Source organism: Lithobates pipiens, unplaced genomic scaffold, assembly GCF_037356315.1.
Source record: "Lithobates pipiens isolate NorthernLeopardFrog02 unplaced genomic scaffold, aLitPip1_a1.2 Scaffold_8, whole genome shotgun sequence".
In the NCBI taxonomy this organism is placed as follows: Eukaryota; Metazoa; Chordata; class Amphibia; order Anura; family Ranidae; genus Lithobates; species Lithobates pipiens.
This window is the reverse complement of record NW_027507903.1, coordinates 671586832-671614765: the sequence shown is the minus strand read 5'-3', so window position 1 is coordinate 671614765 and position 27934 is coordinate 671586832. Positions and strand designations below refer to the sequence as shown.

Genomic DNA, 27934 nt, shown 5'->3' with positions numbered 1-27934 from the left:
GCCAGTTAACCGAGGTTTAACTGGGCATTTGGAAATTGAAGAGTTGGTATTGTCCCCGCATCGGCGTGCTGCGACTGGGGACTTGGTGTGTCACGCTGATACGATATAAATTCGGGGGTCTTTTCAGTGCCTTCAAAGATCTACAACATGGTTACGATTGATCTGAAAAAGTAATGTTTGTAAATAATATGTTTATGGTTTATTGTTAATAAAATAGCTGGTATGGCCAAGTTTACTCCAAAAGGGTGTCGTCTGGTTATTTAAGTTGGTAAACATAATAGTAGGGTACGTGCAATTATTATTAGGCCAGCTTGCATCTGTCTTACCATAGTCATGGTTTCCATATCTCCTACACAAAAATTAACCAAACTATTCATCCTGCATAGGACCTATCATACTGAGGAGAAGCTATTTAAATGGCAGCATGGGGATTGGCCCTAATGCCCCAGGTGTAATTAGGGTCCGGTCAATTTAATACATATGTTATGGAGATGCCCCAAACTTCACCGATACTGGCAGGGGGTTATTTCTACTATTAATATGATAGGTGAGACAAAGATCCCAGAAAACACCCTTATATCGATAGTTAGGAGTCTTTTTCAGGCTTGTAAGCTTATAGCACATCAATGGATGTCATCATACACCCCCCCCCCCCCCTCAACAATAGTTGAATGGAGATCACAAATAAAATAAATTATACTTAAATAAAAATATACATTTTTACATTGAGGTTGGCCGGGGAAATTTGAAAAAGTGTGGAAGAGGTGGTTGGATAGCTTGGATTTAGCAGCTACTCTGGCTAGTTAGGAAGAGAGGGATAATAGGTTGGAGGAATACAATGGAAGTAGGGAAAAGGTGGTGTCCATTTTAACCCCCAATGACTGAGAGATGTGGATATGCAATTATAAAAGCGGCAAAATCTGATCGGAAATAGATAGATAGCGATAATAGGATATTATAGATTTTTTTTTTCTTGGAATATATATAAAATATATGTTTACTGTTATTATTAATATGTACATGGGATGTATGTGTGTTTTGTATTGATTTTTTATAAAATTTATTAAAAAAGGATCTGATTTACTTGCCGACCAGGCGCCGTCATTATACAGCAGGAGGGTGGCTCGTTCCCACGAATCGCCATACTGGTACATCGGTTTCTTTATTGCCATAGCAGGGTGCACTGCGTGGCAGGGAACCCAATGCCCGTGTCCAGCGGCCGCGATGTCCGCCGGCCACCCGCGATCATGGGCACAAGAACACAGAATGGGGATCTGTCAATGGAAACACACCTAACAGGGGAGGAGAGACAGATCTGCTGTTCCTAGTGATCAGGAACAGCGATCTCTCTCCTCCTCCAGCCAGTCCCCTCCCACCACAGTTAGAAACACCTCCCCAGGGAACACATTTAACCCCTTGATCCCCCCCCTAGTGTTAACTGCTTCCCTACCAGTGACATTTACACAGTACTTCCTGCATTTTTATAGCACTGATCGCTGTTTAAATGCCAATGGTCCTAAAAAAGTGTCAAAAGTGCCCCATCTGTCCGCCACAATGCTGCAGTCTCGCTAAAAATCGCAGATCGCTGCCATTGCTAGTAAAAAAAATTATAATAAAAATGTCATAAATCTATCTCCTATTTTGTAGACGCTATACCTTACGCAAAACAATCAATGTGCGCTCCTTGCAATTTTTTGTAACAAAAATATGTAGAAGAATACATATTGGCCTAAACTGATGAAGAATTTTTATTTTTTTATATATATTTTTGGGATATTTATTATAGCAAAAAAGTAAAAAATATTGTTGTTTTTTTTCAAAAAATAAAAAACAATATTTTTTTACATTTTTTGGGGGTATTTATTATAGCAAAAAGTAAAGAAAAAAATATTTTTTTTTCAAAATTGGCTCTCATTTTTTGTTTATTACGCAGAAAATAAAAACTGTAGAGGTGATCAGATACCACCAAAAGAAAGCTCTGTTTGTGGGAAAAAAAAGGACATCAATTTTGTTTGGGTACAGCGTTACATGACTGCACAATTGTCAGTTAAAGTGACGCAGTGCCGTATTGTAAAAAATGGCCTGGTCATTAAGGGGGCAAATCCTTCCGCGGGCTGACATGGTTACAATGTACATGGGATGCATGTGTGTTTTGTATTGATTGTTTATAAAATTAATAAAAAAAGGATTTGATAAAAAAAAAGACAATTTGCAGATTCAATGGCGCTCCAGATTCCTCATGCACTCACCATTCATCTGAGAAATTTCTTCTCTGATACTTTTGTCTGAGGAGGAAACAGAAAATTCTGTCAGATTTTGGAGAAGTCTCCTGATAAAATTCATAAAAAAAAAAAAAATACATAAAGAGATACAGCAGATTACACATTGCACTGAAATGGTCAAAGGTGTTTTTCGTCTTTATTTTGGCATTTCAAATAACGTACAAATCTAAAAAAACAAAAAAACTAAAGAAATGGAAACCTTAAAATGTCAACCATAAAACCAAAGCACACATCTTCTAAATGAATGCCTGACTGCAAAAAAAAAAAAAAAAAAGTTTATTCTTAAAGTCTTTATCAACCTGGAACAATACTGTATACACTGAAAGTAAAATAAAACCTCCAAATACCACCTCCTCCTACAAAAGGGAAACCTTTCAGCAACAAAAAAAAACACAACAAAATAGATGTAGATCTAAAATGTAAATGAGAGAACTCGATTCAGATCCCATAGATCAGTGATTCTCAACCAGGTTCCGTGGAAACCCTAGGGTTCCTCCAGAGGTTGTAGGGGTTCCTTCAGCATTGGGCAATTTCTGCCTCTTACATAAGTTCCCACTCACACCATTGATCTTTTTAGCTATCTGTAAGGAGGTAATTTTTTCCAATGACCACAAGTGTAAGGACCATTCTTCCCACTGACCATCACACTAATGTATCATGAGTTGTAGATTTCTAATTTTTTTTTTTTTTATTTAATTTTTTTTATTTTTTTTTTAGCAGGGGAGACCAGTGAACTATTTCAAGAGTTCCTTTGTGCTGAAAAGGTTGAGAAAGGCTGCCATAGATTGATGGGGAATGAACACTTGGAGCTTCATTGGAGACTCCCTGTACATATGTCATAATGAAGGATTGAGAGGGTGATGGTTTCTGAAACACCATAGAAAGGGAAGAAACTCAACCTTGGATAGTGCCAAGAGAAACATTTTGGACCAAACCCAACCACTTTCCCACCCAACATCACCATTTTATATTTTTATTTTATTTTTATAGTTACATATAAATGGAAGAACTAATGCGCAAACCACAGGAAACTAAAAAAGAGAGTGGCAGCCAACATTAAAAATGTGTCCCCACAAAAATATGAATATAAAAAAAAATAAAAGTGGTGCCAACTCAAAACAATAAATAATGATAATATATCCAAATACATGTATACAAATACAAATATATGCAAAATAAATGTTAAACAGTAACAAGTGCATGTGCATAAAATCTAATTAAAAAAGTAAAAAAAAAAAAATATATATATATATATATATATATATATATGAAATACACTGCAGCTAACTGAATCAACTAAATAGAGAAAGAGACGGCGCCCTCTAAGTGCAGCAATAAAGTTGCTCAAATTTATTAAAAATGGTTAAAAAACACTGTCTTGAAGCCTGATGAAGGAGCATGCATGCTCCGAAGCGCCGCCTTGCTTAGCCCGTCTTCTGAGGACACCGACTCCCTGAACACCGGACTAAAGGCACCACAGCTACCAGCACTACCCCGATTGCTCTGACCATTCCGAGGAAATACATGGAATAGACCAAAACACCAACCATCGGTCAAAAAAGTCAGATGCCGGAAACCCTGCCTTACAGCCCTGCGAGTCGCCCCCATGGACATACGGATGAAACATTATATCCCTGATGTGCCTGTACACCACTAATTTAATGTGAGTGTTTTTTAACCATTTTTAATAAATTTGAGCAACTTTATTGCTGCACTTAGAGGGCGCCGTCTCTTTCTCTATTTTATTGTTTCCTAGAGCTACTTCTTGCTTTAAGACTGGCAGCCTTTTAGGGTACAGCCTGTACTGCTGATCCCCCTCACGGACCACCTTGATGATCCACAAAGACCCTGAATTTCTCATCGAGGATACTGGTGTGTGGATATACCTAAAACTCACACAAAAATTGATATACTTTGGCTACATAAAGACGACCAATCTTTTATACTAACAATTTTTTACACTAACATTTTGTGATTATACTACAATATATTTTTGGGATCCCCAGCGAGCGCCATATCACCCTCCTCTGCTGTGTTACCACTTAACTGAATCAACTGCCTGCTCAGAATAAATGAAATTACCCTCTCTTTATATATATATATATATATATATATATATATACTAGACTAACTATATATATATATATATATATATATATATATATATATATATATATATATATATATATATATATATACATATATATATATATATATATATATATATATATATATATATATATATATATATATATATATATATATATATATATATATATATATATATATATATATATATATATATATAAAACACTGCAGCTAACTGAATCAACTGCCTGCTCAGACTAAATTAAATGACCCTCTCTCTTTTTATATATATATATATACACTAGACTGAATATATATATATATATATATATATATATATATATATATATATATATATATATATATATATATATATATATATATATATATATATATGAAATACACTGCAGCTAACTGAATCAACTGCCTGCTCAGACTAAATTAAATGACCCTCTTTCTTTTTCATTTTTATTTATATTGATTCACAGTTTTTTGCACATGCTCTTAGTATTTTTTAACACTTATTTTTCACATATATGTATTTGGATATATTATCATTATTTATTGTTTTGAGTTAGCGCCACATTTATTTTTCTATATTTTTAGTTACATGTTGTTTAAAATTTTCATTTTTCGCACACACTGCATACTGGTCATCCAAACTGCAACACGCAGTTCCACCAGAAACTTGGCAGAAGGCTCTGAATGCTCCGACACGCTTCTCTCACTGCATCTCACATTGGGAATCTCTGATGAAACTTTACCACGGTTGGTACTACACACTGAACAGACTGGCTAAAATTTTTCCCTCTTCCTCACCTAACTGTTGGAGAAACTGCGGTGACAGAGGTACATTACTGCATATTTGGTGGGGCTGTCCCCATATACAACCATTCTGTAAAAAAATTAAAAACCTAATACACCAGATTTGTAAAATAACTTTCCCGCTCTCTCCCACTGACTTACTACTAGGTCTATCTGTCCTCTCGTGGCCGCACCACCTGCACGCCCTACTGACCCACATCCTTATCGCTGCCCGACTAGCTATTGCAAAAAATTGGAAATCTGTACACTCCCCGACCCTGAAACAAGTCCTCATACTGCTGAATACCCACTTTGGATTCGAATACGCCTTTGCTAAAGCTAACCTCACAACCGATAAGTTCCTGTATGCCTGGAAACTTTGGATAGCGGACCCCAGGAGTAGCCCATTACACTGAACATCCTGGGATATCATATTCATTTTATATCTGCTTCTAAAGCTTGATGTTACCTATAATCAAAAGTATACCCACAGTACATATACTGAACTTACCCGTATATTTTTCTCTTGGCTGATTTTTCTCCCTCATTCAGTTATTGCCTATACCATGTCTGTAAATCAAACTCTGGTTATACCTGCTTTTTTTTTTTTTTTTTTTCCTCTTTGTATTTGTACTCTTATATGTCCTCACTCATCCCTTTTGCAAACCTCCCCTTCCTTCAGAACCGTGTATCCTGCTAGAATTTTGATGTGTTACTGTGTTATACACCATACCTGCATACCTGTATCTGTATGTACCCTACCTGTTTGACAAGTTTACTGCCAGGGTATGCCCGTTTGGCTATGTACCTTTCTTCTGACTTTTCTTTTCATTTCATAATAAAAATTTACAGTTAAAAAAAAAAAAATTAAAAAAAAAAATTTTTTTCATTTTTTACATTTCATACATTTAAAAAAAAAAAGAAGAAATCTTAAGAAGCATTCTCCGATTGGATAAGGTGGAAAGTAATATGTCAACACCCCATCTCTCCACCTTGTCCATTCGGAAGAACACATAGCCATGAATGACAAAACATTCACTGAATGACACCTGTGCTGAGTGGTCAACCTCCTGGGTTTGCAATGCTCCAGGCCAGCCAATCAGCACGGAACCGGAAAACCAGTGGAGGTTGCTGGAGTAGGGATGCCTTATATACAGTGATTTATGTCTTCCACAGAGAATCCACAGACAAGTTATATGCAAAATTCCATTTATCTAAGATTGATCAATGTAATTATGTAAAGTTTCCATTCCTGGAAGGCTTTAATTAAATGTTTTACAAGGGATCATATCCATGGAACTGCTGTGTGTCAAGGATGCATCACTGGCTGGAGATTGCCCAATATGTGATTGAGATACCAGCCTGACCTGCTGCATATTGACGGGCAAAACACCCCCCCGGGTTTAATTCAACAGAACCAGAACCCCCAAACTTGGAAAAATTTTGTACCTGAACCCAGAACCCTATAAAAGTTTTTGGGACCCCGAACTCGAAAAATCAAAAAAGTCTTGATTTTCAAGGCTTGTATGCAAGTTATTGGCCATAAAAAGGTATGGAGGCCAAAGTACTTCCATAGAGGAACATGTATCAGTGCAATATCATCTTTAACCCCTTTCCCCGTGCTATAGCTGAATGACGGCTACAGCGCAGGCTTACTTTGCCAGGAGAATGTCTATAAACATCCTCCCATGAGTGCTCCTGTGGGGGTTAGCCTCCGTCATGGGCGGAGCTTTTTTTTTTCTTTTTTCGGGTCTGGCGGTGCGGTGGATGTTGTAATTGACGATGGATCTACATTGGGGCACATTGCTTTTTTTATTTTTAATAAAGGAATTGTCAATAACAGTGTGTGTGTTTGTTTTTATTTCTTTTTGACACTTTTTTTGGTGAATGAGTAGTGGTACAATGTACCCCATACTCATTCACATGGGGGGGGCAGGATCTGGGAGATTATTCAGATTCTGATAAGCCCCCTGCCCTCAGACCCCCACAACCGCCGCCCAGGGTTTTGGGGGAGAGGCCCTTGTCCCCATCAACATGGGGACAAGATGCTTTGGGGTGTTCCAAAGCACCCCCCATGTAAAGGGCATGTGGCCTGGTATGGTTTGTCGCCCCCCTTTCCTGGCCTGCCAGGCTGCATGCTCAGATAAGGGTCTGGTATGGATTTTGAGGGGGGCCCTATGCTGTTTAAAAAAAAATCTATTTTGGGGTGGGGGTTTCCCTCACAATCCATAGCAGACCTCTATATAGATATATAGATATAAATATGTGTAATATTGACTACTAAATGTATATATATATATATATATATATATATATATATATATATATATATATATATATATATATATATATATATATATTTGTAATTTGGAATATTGACTACTAAATAAACCACTTTTTTTAGAGTTATTTTAATTTATACTTTGAGGTACATATATTAAATAACCTCAATATTATTCATGTTAAGCATTCATATCTTTTCTCATTTTTTCCATATTTTTGCCCTAAAGGATGAAGAAAATTCCCCTGAAGGGTGTTGGCTTCTCTTGATCACTTAAGAATTACTGAGCAATTCTCCTAATAAATATTCACCCAAAAATCACCCCAAAGATTAAACAGCAGGTTTCACCCATCCATTGTGACTTTATTTATTATGTAGACAGTGAATCTTAAGTTTTGAAAAAACAAAAAACCATAGAAGTTACTTTCCCATCTCTGGTTGAATCTCGGGGTGAATGTTTGGATCCATCATTGTAAATACAGTAAATATTTGATGGTGTCTGCTCCAGCACTTTCAAGATTACCTTCTTTTCTCTCTGCTCAAACTTCACAATTTGAAAACTGGTGCATTGCATTGGACATTTTTTTTAACTCCTTCCCATCCTGCCCCGGTGTCCCTTTATTGGGGCCATTAAGACTAGGAGGGGGGGGGGGGGAATGATCTGCCTGATCATGTGACCACTGTGATTAGCTGCCTTTGAAGGAGAAGTTCAGCCATTTCCCCTCAGCAGATACTTTCGGGTTCCTACTGCCTAAAACAATAGTCACGTTTTATATGACTTCCCCATTTTTAACCCATTTACTAAGCCACCCGAACACTTCTACAATCTGTCCAAGTGCTTGTCAGCCACTTTGTGACAGAAATAAAGTTACTGTCATCGACTTGACAAAAAATGCAGCAAAAGCGCAGCCAAATCCTGATTATGTTTTACCTTTGATTTTGCTAGTAAGTCTGACTACTCAAGGAAGAGTCAGTTCTCTAGCCCTGCCCTACCTACCTTGCACCTCATAGTCCTCTCCTGTCCTGCAAGTGTCTAATTGCTGTCTGTGCCGACTCAGTTCTTCCGTCCTTCTCCCCACATAACCTTCTTCCTGGCTCTTCTCATGTCAGTATACTTGTGGGTCAACTCCACCCCCTGTCCCACTAGGACAATCACATAGAATAGCATAAAGTCCAGCCCCAATTCCCACCAGTGCTCTTCTCACTTCACTTAATCTGGACAGTCCCTCCTCACTAGGTTCAAACGCTCCTAGGAAGAAGATTCCATGTCGGAGGTAAATCATTCTGATATGAATACCCGAGTGCCAAATACTTTCATATCCTGGTATAAAGGACTGGTTCCCTTAGGGTATACTCAGTCTTCCAGATGTTTCTATAGCATTTATTGGGGTTCTTGGCTCCCTCCTATACAGGTTTCTCTTATGGGTAGCCTACATAAGGTCTGTTCTACTTTTGTTTTCTTGACCATCTCTCTGTGATGCCTCATCATTGTCCCTCATCCTACTGCCTGGATGTGTGTAGGTGGTGTGCATTCCAGCTTAGACCTCACATAGTGGACTGCAGTGGCGGACTGACCATTTGGCCACTTGGGCACTGCCCGAGGGCCCTGGGCCACTAGGGGGCCCCATCAGGGTTGCCAGCCTCAGTAAAACCAGGGACAGTATGTAAAAATCTGTGTTTTTTATACATCTGTTTCTGAAATGTCCTTTACCGACATCCTTTTGGTCTAAAAACAAAAAAATCTTGAGATTATAGCTGCCCCACCTCTCCAGTACCTTCTCAGCCAATAGAAACATGTCTGTGTATACTGTGTGTACATGTATGTGTATACTGTGTGATGGTATACTGTATGGCCCCATAATCTGATTGCCTGGGGGCCCCATAATCTCCTATTACCCGGGAGCCCCATGACTTGTCAGTCCGCCCCTGGTGGACTGTCAACTGCAATGGGCAGAAGTGACAACTGGGTGTCTTCCGGTGACTTTCTGCTTTCCTCACTGGTTGCATTTGCCCAGTCTGGGCTTGTTTTGACCCTTTAACATTCTGCTCCACCGTTTGGTAGAGCACATTTTGAGTCATGCTAACTCATTGAAAAATGTGGACTTTAAAGGGTTAAAGTGGTTGTAAACCCTTACATATACCCAGTAAAGTGACTGGTGATACAAAGAGTTGAAACAAATCCTCCTACATAGGTTGTACCTGTTTATCTTCAGTCATCTCTTCTCTACGTGTCATATTTATGAAGCTTATCTGTGAGTTCACAAGGCAGGGGGCAAGAAACTGAAGTTACACTGCAAAGTTCAGTGAGAGGTAATTGGAGAGAAGGGACCACCACCCCCTCCCCCCTTTGCACAGCACTCAGGAACAGAGCTGAGGCTGTCAATCACAGGTTGTGTGCTGGAGATCCCTCGAATGTCAATTTTTTTTTCTTTTGGTGTCAGAAAAACAAGTCAGAAGTGCTTCAAGCTGATAGCAGAGGAGCACAGCGACAGACAACAAAAATTACACTTAAAATGCTCTTAATTGAGACAAGTACATATTATAGAGGGATATGCATGGTTCATATTTCATGTCTAAGGTTTACAAGCACTTTAATTGCACCAGGTCAGCAGTGTTTGTTTTTATGAGCTCTTTCTTTGGCTGCTCTTGTGATTGATAGGTTTTAATGCTTTAAGGCGTCCTTGATGTCTCCCCCTCTCTAAGCTTGCTCAGTGCACTCAGGGTAGATGTTGCTCCTTCTCTTTCCCCCATTCCCTGTCTTCCACTACTGGCCCCTAGCTATTCGCTCTGTTGGCCTCTGGCTTTGTCTGGCTTCTTTTCTGGTAGGTGTTTCTCTTTCTTTCCCTGTTTAGGGAGGTTGTGGGCTTCTTGGCATTGTGTTTGTGGCAAACTCGTTTCTGGCAAACTCACCCAACATGAAAGTCATCCGTAAAGTAGGATGCATTTTATCGTTTCTCAGGTGCCTTTAAACAAGCAGGGCTCATAGAGATGTTCTCTCTGAATTAGAGGAATAACTCAGAGCCCAAGCCTAAGGACTTTAAGAAGATCAAGTCTTAGCACTCCCAGCCTTATTCTTCATCTCACTCCAGCTGATGCTGTTCCTCAAGAATGAGCGAGGAATATCACTTGTCTAGTCCCCATCCACTACCTACACTCAGCATCTTCACACAAGAGACCATTGGTGGGTTTGCCATCTAAATACATTTGCCTGAAGGAGTTAACAGGAGATAAGGATGCTGAATGGCAGAAACAGAAGTTGTTCATCAGACAAATGAGTAGAGGGTTCGTTAAGACATTATCTCCGTATTAGAGTAAGAACTCAAAGCCCAAGCCTAAGGACACCTAAGGGCTCCAAGAAGACCAGGTCTTAGCACTCCCAGTATCCTTCCTCTCAATCTATCTGATGATGTTCCTCAAGAATGTGCAAGAATTATTGTTTATGTATTCCCAATTCCCCATTCCTTACACTCAAGCAGTCCTCACCCATGAGACCATTGGTGGGTTTGCCATCTAAAAAACATTTGCTTGAAGGGGTTAACAGGATGCTGAATGGCGGAAACAGAAGTTGTTCATCAGGCAAATGAGTAGAGGGTTCGTTAAGACATTATCTCCGTATTAGAGTAAGAACTCAAAGCCCAAGCCTAAGGACACCTAAGGGCTCCAAGAAGACCAGGTCTTAGCACTCCCAGTATCCTTCTTCCTCTCAATCTAGCTGATGCTGTTCCTCAAGAATGTGCAAGGATTATTGTTTGTGTATTCCCAATTCCCCATTCCTTACACTCAAGCAGTCCTCACCCAAGAGATCATTGGTGGGTTGGCCATCTAAATGTTTGCCTGAGGGAGGTAGCGGGAGAGAAGAATGCTGAATGGAAGAGCGTGAAATCATTTGTCAGACAGTCGAGGACTTTGTTTAAAAAGAATAAATAAAAAGAAATAAATAATAAAATGAAGTCACGCTGGGGTTAGGAGGGTCCTTCCCTGCTTCAAGATACTTTAGAAGGAGACCAGAGCCCAGAACAAAGGGAGCTGGAACCATTTCATTTACATTTTTAGATCTTTTCTTTTGTGACAGCAATCAAAAAGGCTATTGGTTGGGAACAGAAGGTGGCAGATCCTACTTTGAAGCAGAGGAAACATTTTCCTTTCCTTAGGAATGAGTTACCTACCTTTCCGCTGACCTTTGAGGTCAAAGGGTTGTTGGAGGAATAATGGATAAAATTTGAAAGCCCAGCTGGTCCAACAGGTTCTTCAAGCCTTTTGCATGGAGGATTCGAAATGTTGTCCTTCAACTCCAAAGTTGATACAGCTTTGCAGAGGTTAGCCAGACATGTTACTGTACATAATTCTGGGTGCCGGACTTATGGATTCCAATGGGGGATTTTTTTTAAGCATGTGATTAGAGCCAGAGGCTCTAATTGGATTAAAGAAAGGGTGGGCTTGGGGCGCATAGCATTGCGCCCTGAGCCCACCCAGTTGTGTGACAGTAGCGAATGAATATTCACTTTTGTCACACTGATTCTCCTCCCAGCTAAACAGAAATCGGGTAGTGAGACTTGTTTCCCGATTGGCCAAAAGGAGAAGCGATCTTATTGGCCAAGGAGGAGGAGGGAGGAGACGCATGGCCCGAGGAGAAGCAGGGGAAGCCCGACTGACCGAATCACCAGCCGCCACTGTGACTCCAGGGTTGGCTCACCCACAGTGGCTCAGCCATCCAGCATCCAGCACTCCCCAGCTCGGACAGGGGAGGGAGGAGGAGGAGAGATCGGAGTCACCCCAGGCAGGACATATAAGGTATGGAGGCCATCCGTCTCCTGCCAAGGGGGGTGGTGTTGTGTTGGTGTCGTTCCCCCCCCCCCCAGCCACCACTGCTTTCTGCCCTAGGTGCTGACCCCCCCAAGGTGCCATTATAGAAAATACATCCATGTCTGTCAGCAAAACCATGACTTTAAACCGATATTCTGGTAATACATGTGTCCTTTCTTTACAGTATAATAGAAATACTCACAGTAACGAAACAGGACACCAGTGAGGATGAACAAAATCAGGGAAGCCAATATTAGGAGGACCCCCAGGATCAGTATCACACAGTACTTTCTACGCCTGGCAGCCGGAATCTCTACAGACAGAGAGGACAGTGAATAATCCTGCGTGTATCAGTCGGTATAATAATCTTACAGAATTCTTATCGCACATAAAGACATTTTGTCAGCTGTCGGCTAATTGCCAGCTCCTATCTCTCTCCAAAGTTACTCAGCTGTTGATGATATCCTGCTCATCAGTCCTGCCTACTTAAGCCGTCCAGTCCAGAGGATCTCTGCCTTCACCTTGGACAACATCACAGAGACTATCTCCTGCATTCCTGTTCAAGACTTGCTTTGCTGACATCCCTTCTGGCTCCAGATCCTGCTTGCTGTTCCACTACATTGATCCCTGACTTCTGGCTTGGCTGACTATCCGTTCCGGTTACTGAACTTTGGCTATGTTTTCACTACTTTTGTTCTTTTTACTTTTATTATTAAACAAGTGTGATTTAACTGTACTTCTGTCTCCGCCTGATTTCATGGTTTCTGACACATTTCACATTCATCCCGGATCATCTTAATAACAATAATAATAATAATACTAATCTGTGTGCTTCACCTCCTCATAAAAATCCATTATATTAGGTTATTCTGCTGATTGAATGTGACATTGATGTGATATTCTGCTGATTAAGGGATCTTCTTCTATAACTGTATATACAATATCTACAGTATATTACATCTTATTATATCATATAATAATCTTCTACTATAACTGTTTATATCTATATCACATTAGACATGTGCAGAATGGAAAAATGTGTTTTATGTTGGATAGATTTGTTATGTTACCAGTTTTGTTTCCTTTAATTTGTTTAGTTGTGATACATTATTTTTTTTCATTGACTAATTTTCTAACAAATTCCAAATTTTTAGAACGATTCAAATCCGGATCAGTCAAAAAAAAAATGTCAACAGATTCAAATTCTGTGTGAAGAATAGCTGGTTGGTAAGGTGTGGGGTGGGATTGCCGGCCGCATCCTTAACAACCGATCGCTCATCAGCTGTCAACGTTTTTTTATTTACAACTGACAGCTGAAATGTAAACAAAAGAATGCCGGCAATAAAAGAAATGAAGAAAAAAAAAACATGTGAGGTCCCCCCACTCCATACCAGGCCCTTTGGGTCTGTAATGGATTTTAGGAGGAACCCAACGCCAAGATAATGAAAAAAAAAGCAATGGGGTCCCCCTCAAAATCCATACCAGACTCTTATATGAGCATGCAGCCTGGCAGGCCAAGAAACGGGGGAAAAAGCGAATTCTTGCCTTCAACATGGGGGGAGGGGTGCTTTGTGGCAGGGGGGCTCTTCTCCCCCAAAGCACCTTGTCATCATGTTGACGGGGACAAGGACCTCTTCCCCACAACCCTGGCACAGTAGTTGTTGTGGTACAGGGGTTACTTATTGGAATCTGGAAGCTCCCTTTAACAAGGGGGTCCCCAGATCCATCCCCCGCATGTGAATGAGTAAAGGGTACATAGTACCCTTTACTCATTCACCCAAAAAGTGAATAAAAATACAGCAGTTTTTGACAAGTCCTTTATTAAAAACAAAAAACAATGCCCCCCAAAGTAGATTCAATGTCAATCAGAATGCCCTTCACTACTGCTCACCCACCTTCTTGTTGGGACCACCGTTATTTTTTTTTCTTATCTTTTTTTTGGGTCAGCGGCGTCATGATTCGTATTGGATCTACTTTGGGGAACATTTATTATTTTTATTTATTTTTAATAAAGGAATTGCCAAAACTGTCTCTGCCTTTTTATTTATTTTTTTTCACTTTTTTTGGTGAATGAGTACGGGTATAATGTACGAGTACAATGTACCCCATACTCATTCACATGGGGGGTGGGCCTGGGTCCTGGGTGCCCCCATGTTAAAGGGGGCTCCTTGATTCTGATAAGCGCCTTTTCTGCAGACCCCAGCGCTGGCCTGGCAGAGCCCCCCCCCCGCCCCAAAGAACCTTGCCTATGTTAAGGGAATGTGGCCTAGTATGGTTCAGGAGTAGGGTGGCACTCACTTGTTCCCCCCTTTCCTAGCCTGCCAGCCTACATGCTCGGATAAGGGTCTGGTATGGTTTTGGTGGGGACCCCACGCTGTTGTTTTTAAAAACTGGTGCAGGGTTTCCCTTTAAATCCATACCAGACCTAGGGGTCTGATATGGATTTCAGGTGGACCCCCAATTTTTTTTTTTTTAAACCACTGTTTGTTTTGTTTACCATCTGCTGCTGTTGATGGGGACAAGGGCCTCTTACCCTCATCACTGATCCGGCGGTAGTGGGGGGGTGTGGGGATGACTTATTGGAATCTGAAAGCCCCCTTTAAAAAGGGGGCCTCACAGGTCCTCCCCCCATGTGAATGAGATATACAAGAAAAAGAAGGTGTATAGAGATGAGGCTGATTGGAGCATCTTGCAGAGTGTTGGCCCCGGCCGCCTCAGTGGGAAACTTGGAAAGAAGAAAGAAATGGCGGCACATCCAGAACTTCCCATTGCCTTTTATTTTGCTTCACAAAGAGAACACCAAAGACACCAAACTTTGGTCATGTAGACGACGCGTTTCACACACACACATCTTGTGCTTAACCACTTAAGGACCGCCGTATTGCCATTATACGTCATCGCAATGGCACAGGCAGGCACAAGCACGTAGATGTACGTGCCTGCCTTCCAGCGGGTGGGGGGTCCGATCGGACCCCCTCCCGCTGGATACGGTGGTCCGTTTCCCTCCGGGAGCGATCCGTGATGAGGGGATGGCCGTTGGTTTCTGGCCACCCCCTCTCGATCGCTCCTGGCCAATGACGAACTTCCTCCCACTGTGTATTGTTTACACAGGAAGGAGGAAGTGATGTCATTCTCCTCGGGGCGGTCTTTTTGACCGGACTACAAGGAGAAGACTAAAAGTAAGTGCACCAAAACACTACACTGACACATAGGTACACATAGGTACACAAACCCCCCCCCCGATCGCCCCCTGATCGCCCCCCGATCCCCCCCCCCCCCCCCCAGTCACAGTGTCACTGATTGCATTGATCATTTCTTTACTGATCAATGCATTCAGTGTCAGTTGTAAAAGTAAAAACTGTCAGGGCAGTTAGTGTTAGGTCCAGGGTAGCCCCCTATCACCCCCCAATAAAGATTTAACCCCCTGATTACCCCTAGAGTTAACCCTTTCACCCCCTTTTGCCACTGTTACTAAGCGATCATTTTTCTGATCGCTGCATCAGTGTCGCTAGTGTCGCTAGGTAGCTAGTTATTTTTTTAGGTTCACCGCCAGGTTTTTATATCGCTAGGTACCCCGATATACTACCCAATAATGGTTTTAACATCCTGATTGCCCCTAGTTAACCCTTTCACCCCCTTTTGCCACTGTCCCTAAGCGATCATTTTTCTGATCGCTGCATTAGTGTCGCTACTGTCGCTAGGTAGCTAGTTATTTTTTTAGGTTCACCGCCAGGTTTTTATATCGCTAGGTACCCGATATACTACCCAATAATGTTTTTTTTTTTTTTTTATAAATGTATTTTTATTGAGAAAAAGATTTCTTTCACAGAACAAAGTATATATGCTTCCGATACATACAATCAAAATTAATATTGCAACTGTAACAGCAAGTACCGCCGCAGGCGGGATATGAAATGTCGGTAACTTAAAATATCACATTAAAGGGGAAGGAACAGGATACACCACGGATTTGCATATAAAGATGCATAGTTAAACCAAGTACCGTATTTTATAGAGGTAACACAGGGGTAGGATCTCGGGAGTGAGCCATGGGAACAATTTCCTGGAAGCTCATGTCTATACATCGGGGTGTTGCCTCAGGATTCGATGTAGAGTTGTCCCATCTGTCCCATATTTTAGAAAATTTAGGTAGAGAGTCTTGTACCAAAGCAGTCATATGTTCCATTCTACGTATGTTTGCAATAGCGGAAATCAACTGAGAGTGGGTTGGGGGGGAGGAGGACAACCAAAGAGCAGGTATCACTCTCTTGGCAGCTAGGAGGACATATGCCGTCAGCTTCTTAGCGCTTTTTGAAAGCGTCGCAACAGGCAGGCCCAGCAAGTAATGCCTCGGGTCTAAAGGGATGGTGATCCCCAACACGGTATGGAGTAGGGATTGGACCATAGACCAAAAAGGTACAATTAAGGGGCAACTCCAAAAAATGTGATAATGAGTGCCCTCATGTCGTAGGCACCTCCAGCACATCTTAGATATAGAGGGGTCATATTTGTGTAGCATTTCAGGAGTTTTGTACCAAAACATCAGTACCTTGTAGGCTGTCTCTCTCTGCTCCACGCACCTAGAAACCTTGGAGGTGGACAACCAAACATCTTGCCATTGAGAGAGGGTTAAGGGAGTCTGTAAAATAGTGGCCCATTTCCTCATATATACAGTGGTGTGAAAAATTGTTTGCCCCCTTCCTCATTTCCTGTTCCTTTGCATGTTTGTCACACTTAAGTGTTTCGGAACATCAAACCAATTTAAACAATAGTCAAGGACAACACAAGTAAACACAAAATGCAATTTGTAAATGAAGGTGTTTATTATTAAAGGTGAAAAAAAATCCAAACCATCATGGCCCTGTGTGAAAAAGTGATTGCCCCCTAAACCTAATAACTGGTTGGGCCACCCTTAGCAGCAACAACTGCAACCAAGCGTTTGCGATAACGTGCAATGAGGCTTTTACAGCGCCCTGGAGGAATTTTGGCCCACTCATCTTTGCAGAATTGTCCTAATTCAGTTACATTAGAGGGTTTTCGAGCATGAACTGCCTTTTTAAGGTCATACCACAACATCTCAATAGGATTCAGGTCAGGACTTTGGCTAGGCCACTCCAAAGTCTTCATTTTGTTTTTCTTCAGCCATTCGGTGGTGGACTTGCTGGTGTGTTTAGGATCATTGTCCTGCTGCAGAACCCAAGTTCGTTTCAGCTTGAGTACACGAACAGATGGTCGGACATTCTCCTTCAGGATCTCTTGGTAGACAGCAGAATTCATAGTTCCTTTTATCACGGCAAGTCTTCCAGGTCCTGAAGCAGCAAAACAGCCCCAGACCATCACACTACCACCACCATATTTTACTGTTGGTATAATGTTCTTTTTATGAAATGCAGTGTTCCTTCTACGCCAGATATACTTGGACACACACCTTCCAAAGAGTTCCACTTTTGTCTCATCGGTCCACAGAATGTTGTCCCAAAAGTGTTGGGGATCATCAAGATGTGTTGTGGAGAAATTGAGACAAGCTTTGATGTTCTTTTTGCTCAGCAGTGGTTTTCTCCTTGGAACTCTGCCATGCAGGCCATTTTTGCCCAGTCTTTTCCTGATGGTGGAGGCATGAACGCTGACCTTAACTGAGGCAAGTGAGGCCTGCAGTTTCTTGGACGTTGTTGTGGGGTCTTTTGTGACCTCTTGGATGAGTCGTCGCTGCGCTCTTGGGGTAATTTTGGGCGGCCAGCCACTCCTGGGAAGGTTCACCACTGTTCCATGTCTTCGCCATTTGTGGATAATGGCTCTCACTGTGGTTCGCTGGATTCCCAAAGCTTTGGAAATGGCTTTATAACCCTTTCCAGACTGATAGATCTCAATTACTTTCTTTCTCAATGGTTCCTGAAGTTCTTTGGGTCTCGGCATGATGTGTAGCTTTTAAGGATCTTCTGGTGGACCTTACTGTGTCAAGCAGCTCCTATTTAAGTGATGCCTTGATTGTGAACAGGTGTGGCAATAATCAGGCCTGGGTGTGGCTAGAGAAATTGAACTCAGGTGTGGACAACCACAGTTATAGTATGTTTTAACAAGGGGGGCAATCACTTTTTCACACAGGGCCATGATGGTTTGGATTTTTTTTCACCTTTAATAATAAACACCTTCATTTACAAATTGCATTTTGTGTTTACTTGTGTTGTCCTTGACTATTGTTTAAATTGGTTTGATGTTCCGAAACACTTAAGTGTGACAAACATGCAAAGGAACAGGAAATGAGGAAGGGGGCAAACACTTTTTCACACCACTGTAGGTGAGCCTCCGCGGTGGGAGCAGTAGAATTGTGAAGAATGCTGTATATGACGGATATGAGGCCCTTCTGGCAAGGACCCTGGGAACATAAAGTTTCAAAGGTGGTAGGATTGACCAGAGCCAGGTCAGGGGATCTGGAATGAAAATAGTGTTTAAATTGGAGGTATGAAAATAGGAGTTGGCTCGGGATATCATACTTATTCTGAAGTTCTAAAAAGGATAGAAATTTACGAGATATCGGGTTTACTAGGTGGCGAAGTTGGAAGATACCCGAACTGAACCAGGGGTACATATTCTTCAAGGAGAGACTATCAGGTATGTCTGGATTGAAAACGACATTTAACATAGGTGAGCATGGAGAAGAGAGAGAGTACCTCCCATAACATTTTTTCCATATGGATAGAGTAAATAACATCGGCCCAAGGAGTATGCGTCTTAACTGAGCCATAGAGGAGGGCAGATCTGACCACAGCATGGAGCAAGGGTGAACAGGACCAATGACACTCATTTCAAGTTCCGACCATCTACTGGTAGCGAAATAGGACGACCAGGAGATAGCCGGCAGAAGGTGAGTCACATAAAAGTACTTCACTATATCAGGAGCTCCCAATCCCCCATGAGACCGCGGAGCAAAGACCACGGTCTGGGCGATTCTGTGCATTTTATTTCCCCATATAAATTTAGTGAAGGCCCGTTGAATATTCCGAAGCTGAGACATGGAAATAGCAATTGGTAACGTTTCAAAGAGATACAAAAATTTAGGGAGTATGGCCATTTTTAATACATTAATCCTACCCAGGAGGGACAGAGGGCAAGTTGACCAGCTTCTGAGCAGACTATGTGTTTCCGCTATCAGAGAGACAAAGTTAGCTTCGTATAAGGAATTATATGTAGCGGTCAAATTAATGCCAAGGTATTTAAGGGAGACCGGGCACCAATGGTAGGGGAAGTCATTCTTTAAAGAAGCCAGAAGTGGAGGAGGTATGTGGATGGGGAGCGCTTCAGTTTTAGTCGTGTTAACCCTATACCCCGAGAGTTTACTGAATGTATCCAGGAGTGTATGAAGTTTGGGGAGGGAAATTTGAGGTTTCGTCAAGGTGAGGAGGATGTCATCTGCAAAAAGGGACAACTTATATTCCTTCAGTTTAAGAGAAATCCCGCTTATATCTGAGTCTTCCCTTATAGCTGCGGCCAAGGGCTCAAGGCATAATATAAACAACAGGGGGGATAGGGGACATCCCTGTCTAGTGCCGTTACTATGCGTAAAGAGTGGGGATCTATAAGATGCCAATTGGACCTGAGACGTGGGAAGTGAGTACAAGGCCTGCAGGGCTGATAGGAAAGAACCAGAAAAACCAAAACGCTGGAGCGTGGCAAACATGTACGGCCATCCCAGCCTATCAAAGGCTTTTTGTGCGTCTAAACTCAAAATAATGGCAGGGCGGGATGTCTTGTCGAGCAGGTCTATAAGATCGATAGTGCGTCTAGTGTTATCACCGGCACGTCTACCCAGGACAAATCCCACCTGGTCATTATGGACCAGGGCGGGAATCATCGAGGAAAGTCTATTAGCTAAAATTTTGGTGAAGATCTTATAATCGGAGTTAAGTAAGGCTATGGGTCTGTAATTGTCCGGTAGGGTAGGGGATTTACCCGGCTTCGGGATAACCGTTATGTGCGCATGTAGGAATTGGGAATGAGGCACTCTACCTTTCTGTAAAGAGGAAAAAAGATTTAGCAAATGAGGGCTCAGAGTCGGAAGGAAAGATTTATAATAGATATAGGGAAGTCCGTCTGGGCCTGGGGATTTATGGGATGGGAGAGCTTTTACTACCGCAGCCAATTCCTCTGGCGTGACGGCAGCGTTCAGGGTATTCACCTGGGAAGAGGATAAGACTGGTAGTTTCAATGAGGTGCAGAAGTCATTAAAGTTATCTTGGGAGAAAGCGTGGTTGGGATCGGAGGTTAGGCAGTTATATAGTTTCTTATAAAAAGCACCAAAAACTTTAGACATTGTTAAGGGGCAATAGGTTGGTGTGCCATCCGACTGAATAAGAAGATCGGGGTAGGAGTGGAATGGGCGGGGTTTGAGCTTATTCACCAACATCCTATGAGGCTTGTTAGCGAACTCATAAAATTTCTGTTTTGCCCAGAGTAGGGCTTTGGAGCATCTATGCAAATCTAATGATTTTAACCGTTCGCGTAGGGAGGTCACTGCGCGGAGACGAGACACCGAAGGGGAGGACAGGAGCAGAGCTTCAGCTTTTTGCAACTGAGAAAGAATATCTAGTATCTGCGCTGCCGAGTCCCGCTTAAGGCGGGAGCCGGCTGAGATACATTCTCCTCTAAAGAAGGCCTTGTGCGCCTCCCAAAGGGTGGATACGTCCCGCACAGATCCCACGTTAAATCGGAAAAAGTCAGTTAAACTTTGAGATAAATGAGCCTTAGTGACCGAATCCCGGAGAAGGAAGTCATTAAGTCTCCAATGACAGGTCCTGGGTGTAGAGGAGGAGAGGGTAAGGTCGAGCTGGACCGAGGCATGATCCGACCACGTCATGGGGTTCAACTCTGAGGCTACTGCCGACGTCAGTAGAGGTGCCGTTACAAAAATATAATCCAATCTAGAGTACATTTTATGTGGGGGGGAATAAAAAGAAAATTGGCGGTGTGTGGGGTGTTTAATCCTCCAAATATCTAGCAGGTGATGGGATCTAATAAGCTTGCGAAACGCAGTGGATTGACGTTCAGTTTTGGAAGAGGGGTTACCTGGGAAAAGGGTTTGTCTGTCCCTCTTAGCGGACATGGTCATATTAAAGTCCCCGCCAATGATCATGAATGGCTGGGCATAGGAGCCCAGAGCATCCAAGACCCCAGAGAGGAACTGAACCTGGCCCGAATTTGGGGCGTAAATATTAACTATAGTAAGTGAGCGGGATAAGTAGTCGCAGTCCAGGAGAATGTATCTACCCTGAGGGTCAAGGAATGAGGACTTCACCCGCAACGGGCAGGTTTTTTTAATCAGTATCGCGACCCCTGCTTTACCAGAGGGATCGGAAGCCATAAAAGAAACCGGAAAATGTTTAGCAGCAAATTTAAGAGAGCCTCCTGGGCGGAAGTGAGTCTCCTGGACTAGGACCACGTCTGCGTTGGAGGACTTGAACTCCTTCAGAGCCAACCATCGCTTATGAATAGAGTTCAAGCCTTTAACATTGTATGTAAGTACCCTTAACCACTTGAGACCCAGGCCAATTCTGACATTTCTCTCCTGCATGTAAAATTCCTAATTTTTTTGCTAGACAATTACATAGAACCCCCAAACATTATATATGTTTTTTTAGCAAAGACCCTAGAGAATACAATGGCAGTCATTGCAACTTTTTATCTCACACGGTATTTGCGCAGCAATTTTTCGAACGCGTTTTTTCTGAAAAAAAACAGTTTCATGCTAAAAAAAAAAAAAAACAGTAATGTTAGCCCAATTTTTTTGCATAGTGTGAAAGAGGAGGATACGCCGAGTAAATAGATACCCAACATGTCACGCTTCAAAATTGCATGCGCTCATGGAATGGCGCCAAACTCTGGTATTTAAAAATCCCTATAGGCGACAATTTAAATTTTTTTACTGGTTACATGTTTTGGGTTACAGAGGAGGTCTAGGGCTAGAATTATTGCTCTCGCTCTAACGTTCGTGGCGATACCTCACATGTGTGGTTTGAACACTGTTTTCATATGTGGGCGGGACTTACGTATGCGTTCGCTTCTGTGTGCGAGCTCACGGGGACAGGGGCGCTTAAATTTTTTATTTTTTTTTATTGTTAATTTTATTTTTATTTTTTTAGTTTTACACTTAAAAAAAATAAATAAAAAATTGATGACTTTTATTCCTATTACAAGGAATGTAAACATCCCTTGTAATAAGAATATGGCACGTTCGGACCTATTTACAGTGAAATATGGAGTCAATAAGACCCCATATCTCACCTCTAGGCTGGGAAGAATAAAAAAAAAAAAAAAAAACGATCCTGGCTTCCTAGCCAGATTGGCGCCGTTAATTTGAATAAGGAGGCCGGGCGTGACGTCATAACATCGCGCCCGGCCTCCGAACGATCATAGAGACTCCGGGGACAATCTAGTCAGCCGGAAATCTCTATGATCAAATGCTGGGGCCGGCGGATCCTGTGACCGACTCACCGATGGAAACGGTGAGTCGGTAGAAGCACCGGAGGGCGGCAGGAGGGGGGGGGCGTCCCCTCCCGCCGCCCGTAAGAACGATCAAGCGGCGGAACAGCCGCTATGATCATTCTTATGGTGTAGGGAATCGCCGGCTGAAACCGGCAATATCTAAATGATGTCTGTAGACTCAGGCATCATTTAGATATAACCACCGGAACCCCATGACGTCAATAGACGTATTGCGGGTCTCAAGTGGTTAAAGCCATTGTGCACCAAGTAGTTGAAGCTTAAAGTACCCATAACCAACATACAATAAACAAATATACCTGAGTAAACCAAGGAAATACTGGGAGCCGTGGTGTATCCTAGGAATGAAAAGCGAGTAGAAACATATAATAACAACAATAATGCATCTAGAGATTGAAAAAGACAACAGCCAAAATGGGCAAGAAATGAAAAAAAGGCCAAAAAAAAGGCCTAAAAAGTAAAAAAGTAAACTATAAGTAATAGCAAAAAGGCCTGGGGGGTAAAAACCACCCAGGAGTCCGCAGCCGCAGCCGCGGAACAAAAGGAGGCACATCAGGGGTACCTGCTCATCTAGAGGGACCCCGCCACCTTCCAGAAAAAAGCTATAGGCAGCGTGAACAATATACCATAGTCCCAATCAACAAAAACAAAAAGAAAAGTCACAACCCGTAAATAGGGGTGCGAATACCCCCTGTCAAGAGGGGAAAAAAAAAAAAAAAAAAACACAAACATGGCGAAACAGGGTCCGAAGCCAAGATAAACCAAACACAGCACTTAAATGTTCTCTTCAAGGAGGTAGTCTGGGATGCAAGTTCCGCTGGGGAGTAGAGAAGGATTTCTGCGATCTCTGACGAGCTGGGGTCCAAATCCGTGTCGGGATGGCCGTGGGTCTGGGTGTCGTTGGAAGCGGGACAGGGTCTTCGTCAGGCAGTGGTGGCAAACCCAGACTGCGTATGAAAGCTTCACTTTCCTGAAGATCCCTCATGGAGTATTGAATCCCATCTTTAGTAGCCGAAAGACGAAAGGGGAAACCCCAGCGATACGGAAACTGGTGATTCTGCAGATGGGCAGTTACAGGGCGGAAGCTGCGACGTTTAGCCAAGGTAATGGGGGATAGGTCACTGAAAATTTGTATCTTGGCCCCTTTAAATTCCAGACGAGACTTGTTACGGGTGGCCACAGTCAGAGCTTCTTTGCTGTCGTAGTAGTGGAAGCGTACAATGATGTCTCTAGGGTTGGCCCCGGCTGGGGGCTTTGGGGCTAAAGACCTGTGGGCCCTATCCAATCTCCAATCAATGTCCGGGATTTTAGGAGCGACAACATTGAAGAGGCTGAGAAGGTAAGGTTTAATCTCCCCCTCACTAACGGTCTCGGGGACTCCTCTGATGCGTAGGTTTTGGCGGCGTTGCCTGTTCTCCAAGTCCTCCTGTTGGGACTGGAGCTGTGAGACAGACTGCTTCAAACCGGCATTATCCTCCTCCAAGACGTGTACATATTGCAATAAATCGTCAAATTTGGTTTCCAGGACGTCAGTTCGTTCCCCAATCTGGGCCAGCTCCCCCCGCAGTTCATGGGCGAGTTTGCCCATTTCCTTCGAAACATTACTGGTAAAGTCTTGCAGGAGAACTCGCAGTTTATCATCGAGTACTTCAACTGTAACAGGGGCGGACATCGTGTCAAAGTGGCCCTTTGACAAAGGGTTCGGATTATCTTGTACGGACAGTTGGGAAGCCACTTGTGCGTATGTGGAAGAACCCGGAGTTGGAACAGGGGAGGCCGGCCTGCTTAGGAAGCGATCTAAAGTCTGTGAGGGCCGCAGTTCAGGAGACAGAGATTGAGGGAGGTGTTTTGGACCGTATTTCACCATGAGGCGTTGGGACTAGGCATACATTCAGTTACACGTGGAGCTCCCCATGTAAAGGTAGCGACTGTGAGCTGTAGGGGAACATTGAAAGGCGGCTAGGGCTCGTAGAGAGTGATCACATGTCTGTCAAGTAAAGGGACCCGGGGTGTGACCCCAGAATAGGACGTTGCAGATTAGGGGGTAGTGGGGGGGTTGGAGCCCAGGTAACACTATATCACTGGAGTATGAGGAGAGTCTAGGCATAAACCAGGATGCGGCTGAAAGAGATGTAGGCCTCAGGAGGGTGGGTGGAGGGACTGGGTGCACCAAGATCGCCGCTGGTGGGGCCTAGGGCGTGTGTGCAGGACTCAGAGAGGCACCAGAACCAAGTGGGCAGCGATCCAGTGGGGGACAGGCTGAACTGAGAGTGGGGGCAATGTTCTCCCTGCAGGAATTTGTGGAGCAGCTGCCAAAAGGGGTTTGCAGGAGGACTGCTTTAGGCCTCGGGTGTACCAAGATGGCCGCCGGGTCTCACCTCTCAGGGCGCAGCTCTGGATCCTCTCCGGGCCTCCGGCGGGCGCTCATCCGGCTCCTGTCTCAGGCGAGGGGGTCCGGTGGGTCCAGTAGGGAGATGCGCCGTGGGATCCGTCTCTGGATACGCCTCGAGAGCCGCCGTCCGGAGGTCTCGAGGCACGGAGTAGGCCGCAAGATGGCGGCGGAGACCGGCCTGTCTCGCCGCTCGCAGCCCCGGGGTCCGTTTCGGCGATGGATCGGCCAAAAATAGCAGCTCCGTCCGGAGCTCGGATGGTCCCTAGGATGGATGGATAGCCTGGAAGGGCGAAAAAACGCCCGGCGGGCACGGATGGCTATAGATGCTGAGAGGTCTCTGCGGAGCTCAGCCAAGGCACATCCGTCCGTCTCCACTTCCCAATAATGGTTTTAACATCCTGATTGCCCCTAGTTAACCCTTTCACCCCCTGTTGCCAGTGTCACTAAGCGATCATTTTTCTGATCGCTGCATCAGTGTCGCTACTGTCGCTAGGTAGCTAGTTATTTTTTTAGGTTCACCGCCAGGTTTTTATAGCACTAGGTACCCCGATATACTACCCAATAATGGTTTTAACATCCTGATTGCCCCTAGTTAACCCTTTCACCCCCTTTTGCCAGTGTCACTAAACGATCATTTTTCTGATCGCTGCATCAGTGTCGCTACTGTCGCTAGGTAGCTAGTTATTTTTTTAGGTTCACCGCCAGGTTTTTATAGCACTAGGTACCCCGATATACTACCCAATAATGGTTTTAACATCCTGATTGCCCCTAGTTAACCCTTTCACCCCCTGTTGCCAGTGTCACTAAGCGATCATTTTTCTGATCGCTGCATCAGTGTCGCTACTGTCGCTAGGTAGCTAGTTATTTTTTTAGGTTCACCGCCAGGTTTTTATAGCACTAGGTACCCCGATATACTACCCAATAATGGTTTTAACATCCTGATTGCCCCTAGTTAACCCTTTCACCCCCTTTTGCCAGTGTCACTAAACGATCATTTTTCTGATCGCTGCATCAGTGTCGCTACTGTCGCTAGGTAGCTAGTTATTTTTTTAGGTTCACTGCCAGGTTTTTATAGCGCTAGGTACCCCGATATACTATCCAATAATGGTTTTAACCCCCTGATTGCCCCTAGTTAACCCTTTCACCAGCGATCACAGTATAAGTGTCACTGGTGACGCTGGTTAGCCAGTAAGTTATTTAGGTTCCCCGTCAGGTTTTTATATAGCGCCAGGGACCCCCATATACTACCTAATAAAAATTTGAACCCCCTGATTGCCCCTAGTTAACCCTTTCACCACTGATCACCGTATAAGTGTTACGGGTGACTCTGGTTAGTTTGCTTTTTAAAGCATCAGGGCACCCACCATTTATTACCCAATAAAGGTTTAACCCCCTGATCACCCGGCGGGTGATATCAATTAGGTTTTAGGGTCAGGGTCTGCGTCGCCCCAGGCAGCGCTAGGTTAGTGCCAGTACTGCTAACACCCACGCGCAAAGCATACACCTCCCGTAGTGGTATAGAATCTGAACAGATCAATATCTCATCTGATCAGATCTATACTAGCGTCCCCAGCAGTTCAGGGTTCCAACAAAAAACGCATTGTTAGCGGGATCAGCCCAGATACCTGCTAGCACCTGCGTTTTGCCCCTCTGCCCAGCCCACCCAAGTGCAGTATTGATCGATCACTGTCACTTACAAAACACTAAACACATAACTGCAGCGATCGCAGAGTCAGGCCTGATCCCTGCGATCGCTAACAGTTTTTTTGGTAGCATTTTATATTTAAATCCGGAAGGCAGTGCTTGGTTTTCGGGGTCCCGTACGTGGCTAGGCTCCCAAAAAGTCCCACACATGTGGTATCCCCGTACTCAGGAGAAGCAGCAGAATTTATTTTGGGGTGTAATTTGACTTCTGCCCATAGCATGTGTGAGCAATATATCATTTAGTGACAACTTTGTGCAAAAAAAAAAAAATGTTTGTAATATTCCTGCAACTTTTGGCAAAATATAAAATATTCCATGGACTCAACATGCCTCTCAGTAAATAGCTTGGGGTGTCTACTTTCCAAAATGGGGTCATTTTGGGGGGTTTTGTTCTATTTTGGCATTTTATGGCCTTCGAAACTGTGATAGGTAGTGAGGAGTTAAATCAAAAATTTGCACCCTTAGAAATCCTGAAGGTGGTGATTGGTTTTCGGGGTGCCGTGCGCGACTAGACTCCCAAAAAGTCCCACACATGTGGTATCCCCATACTCGGGAGAAGTAGCGGAATATATTTTGGGGTGCAATTCCACATATAACCATGGCATGTGTGAGCAATATATCATTTAGTGACAACTTTTTGTAAAAAATTTTTTTTTTTTTGTCATTATTCAATCCCTTAGGACAAAAAAAATAAATATTCAATGGGCTCAACATACCCATCAGCAATTTCCTTGGGGTGTCTACTTTCCAAAATGGGGTCATTTGGGGGGGGGGGGGGGGTTGTACTGCACTGCCATTTTAGCACCTCAAGAAATGAGATAGGCAGTCATAAATTAAAAGCTGTGTAAATTCCAGAAAATGTACTCTAGTTTGTAGACGCTATAACTTTTGCGCAAACCAAAAAATATATAAGCTTATTGACATTTTTTTTACTAAAGACATGTGGCTGAATAAATTTTGCCCTTAATGTATGACTAAAATTTAGTTTATTCGATTTTTCTTATAACAAAAAGAAGGTTGATACCCAGCTGCGGGGTGGCCTGTCTCCCCTACAAAAGTGTCTCCTCCTGGAATGCACTGGATATC

The 27934-nt window shown here is 43.1% G+C and overlaps 1 protein-coding gene across 7 annotated transcripts in view; it reads right to left on the bottom strand.

Moving 5' to 3' along the window:
• The window catches only part of LOC143961945 (uncharacterized), a 208777-nt gene that overhangs the window by 161312 nt on the left and 19531 nt on the right, over nucleotides 1-27934 (bottom strand). For all 7 annotated transcript variants that reach the window (XM_077471283.1, XM_077471284.1, XM_077471278.1 and 4 more), the window contains 2 exons: nucleotides 12461-12571; nucleotides 2250-2285 (listed from right to left, as the gene is read on the bottom strand). In XM_077471283.1, the coding sequence (XP_077327409.1) occupies nucleotides 2250-2285; nucleotides 12461-12571 (147 nt within the window). The remainder of the gene's footprint in view (nucleotides 1-2249; nucleotides 2286-12460; nucleotides 12572-27934) is intronic.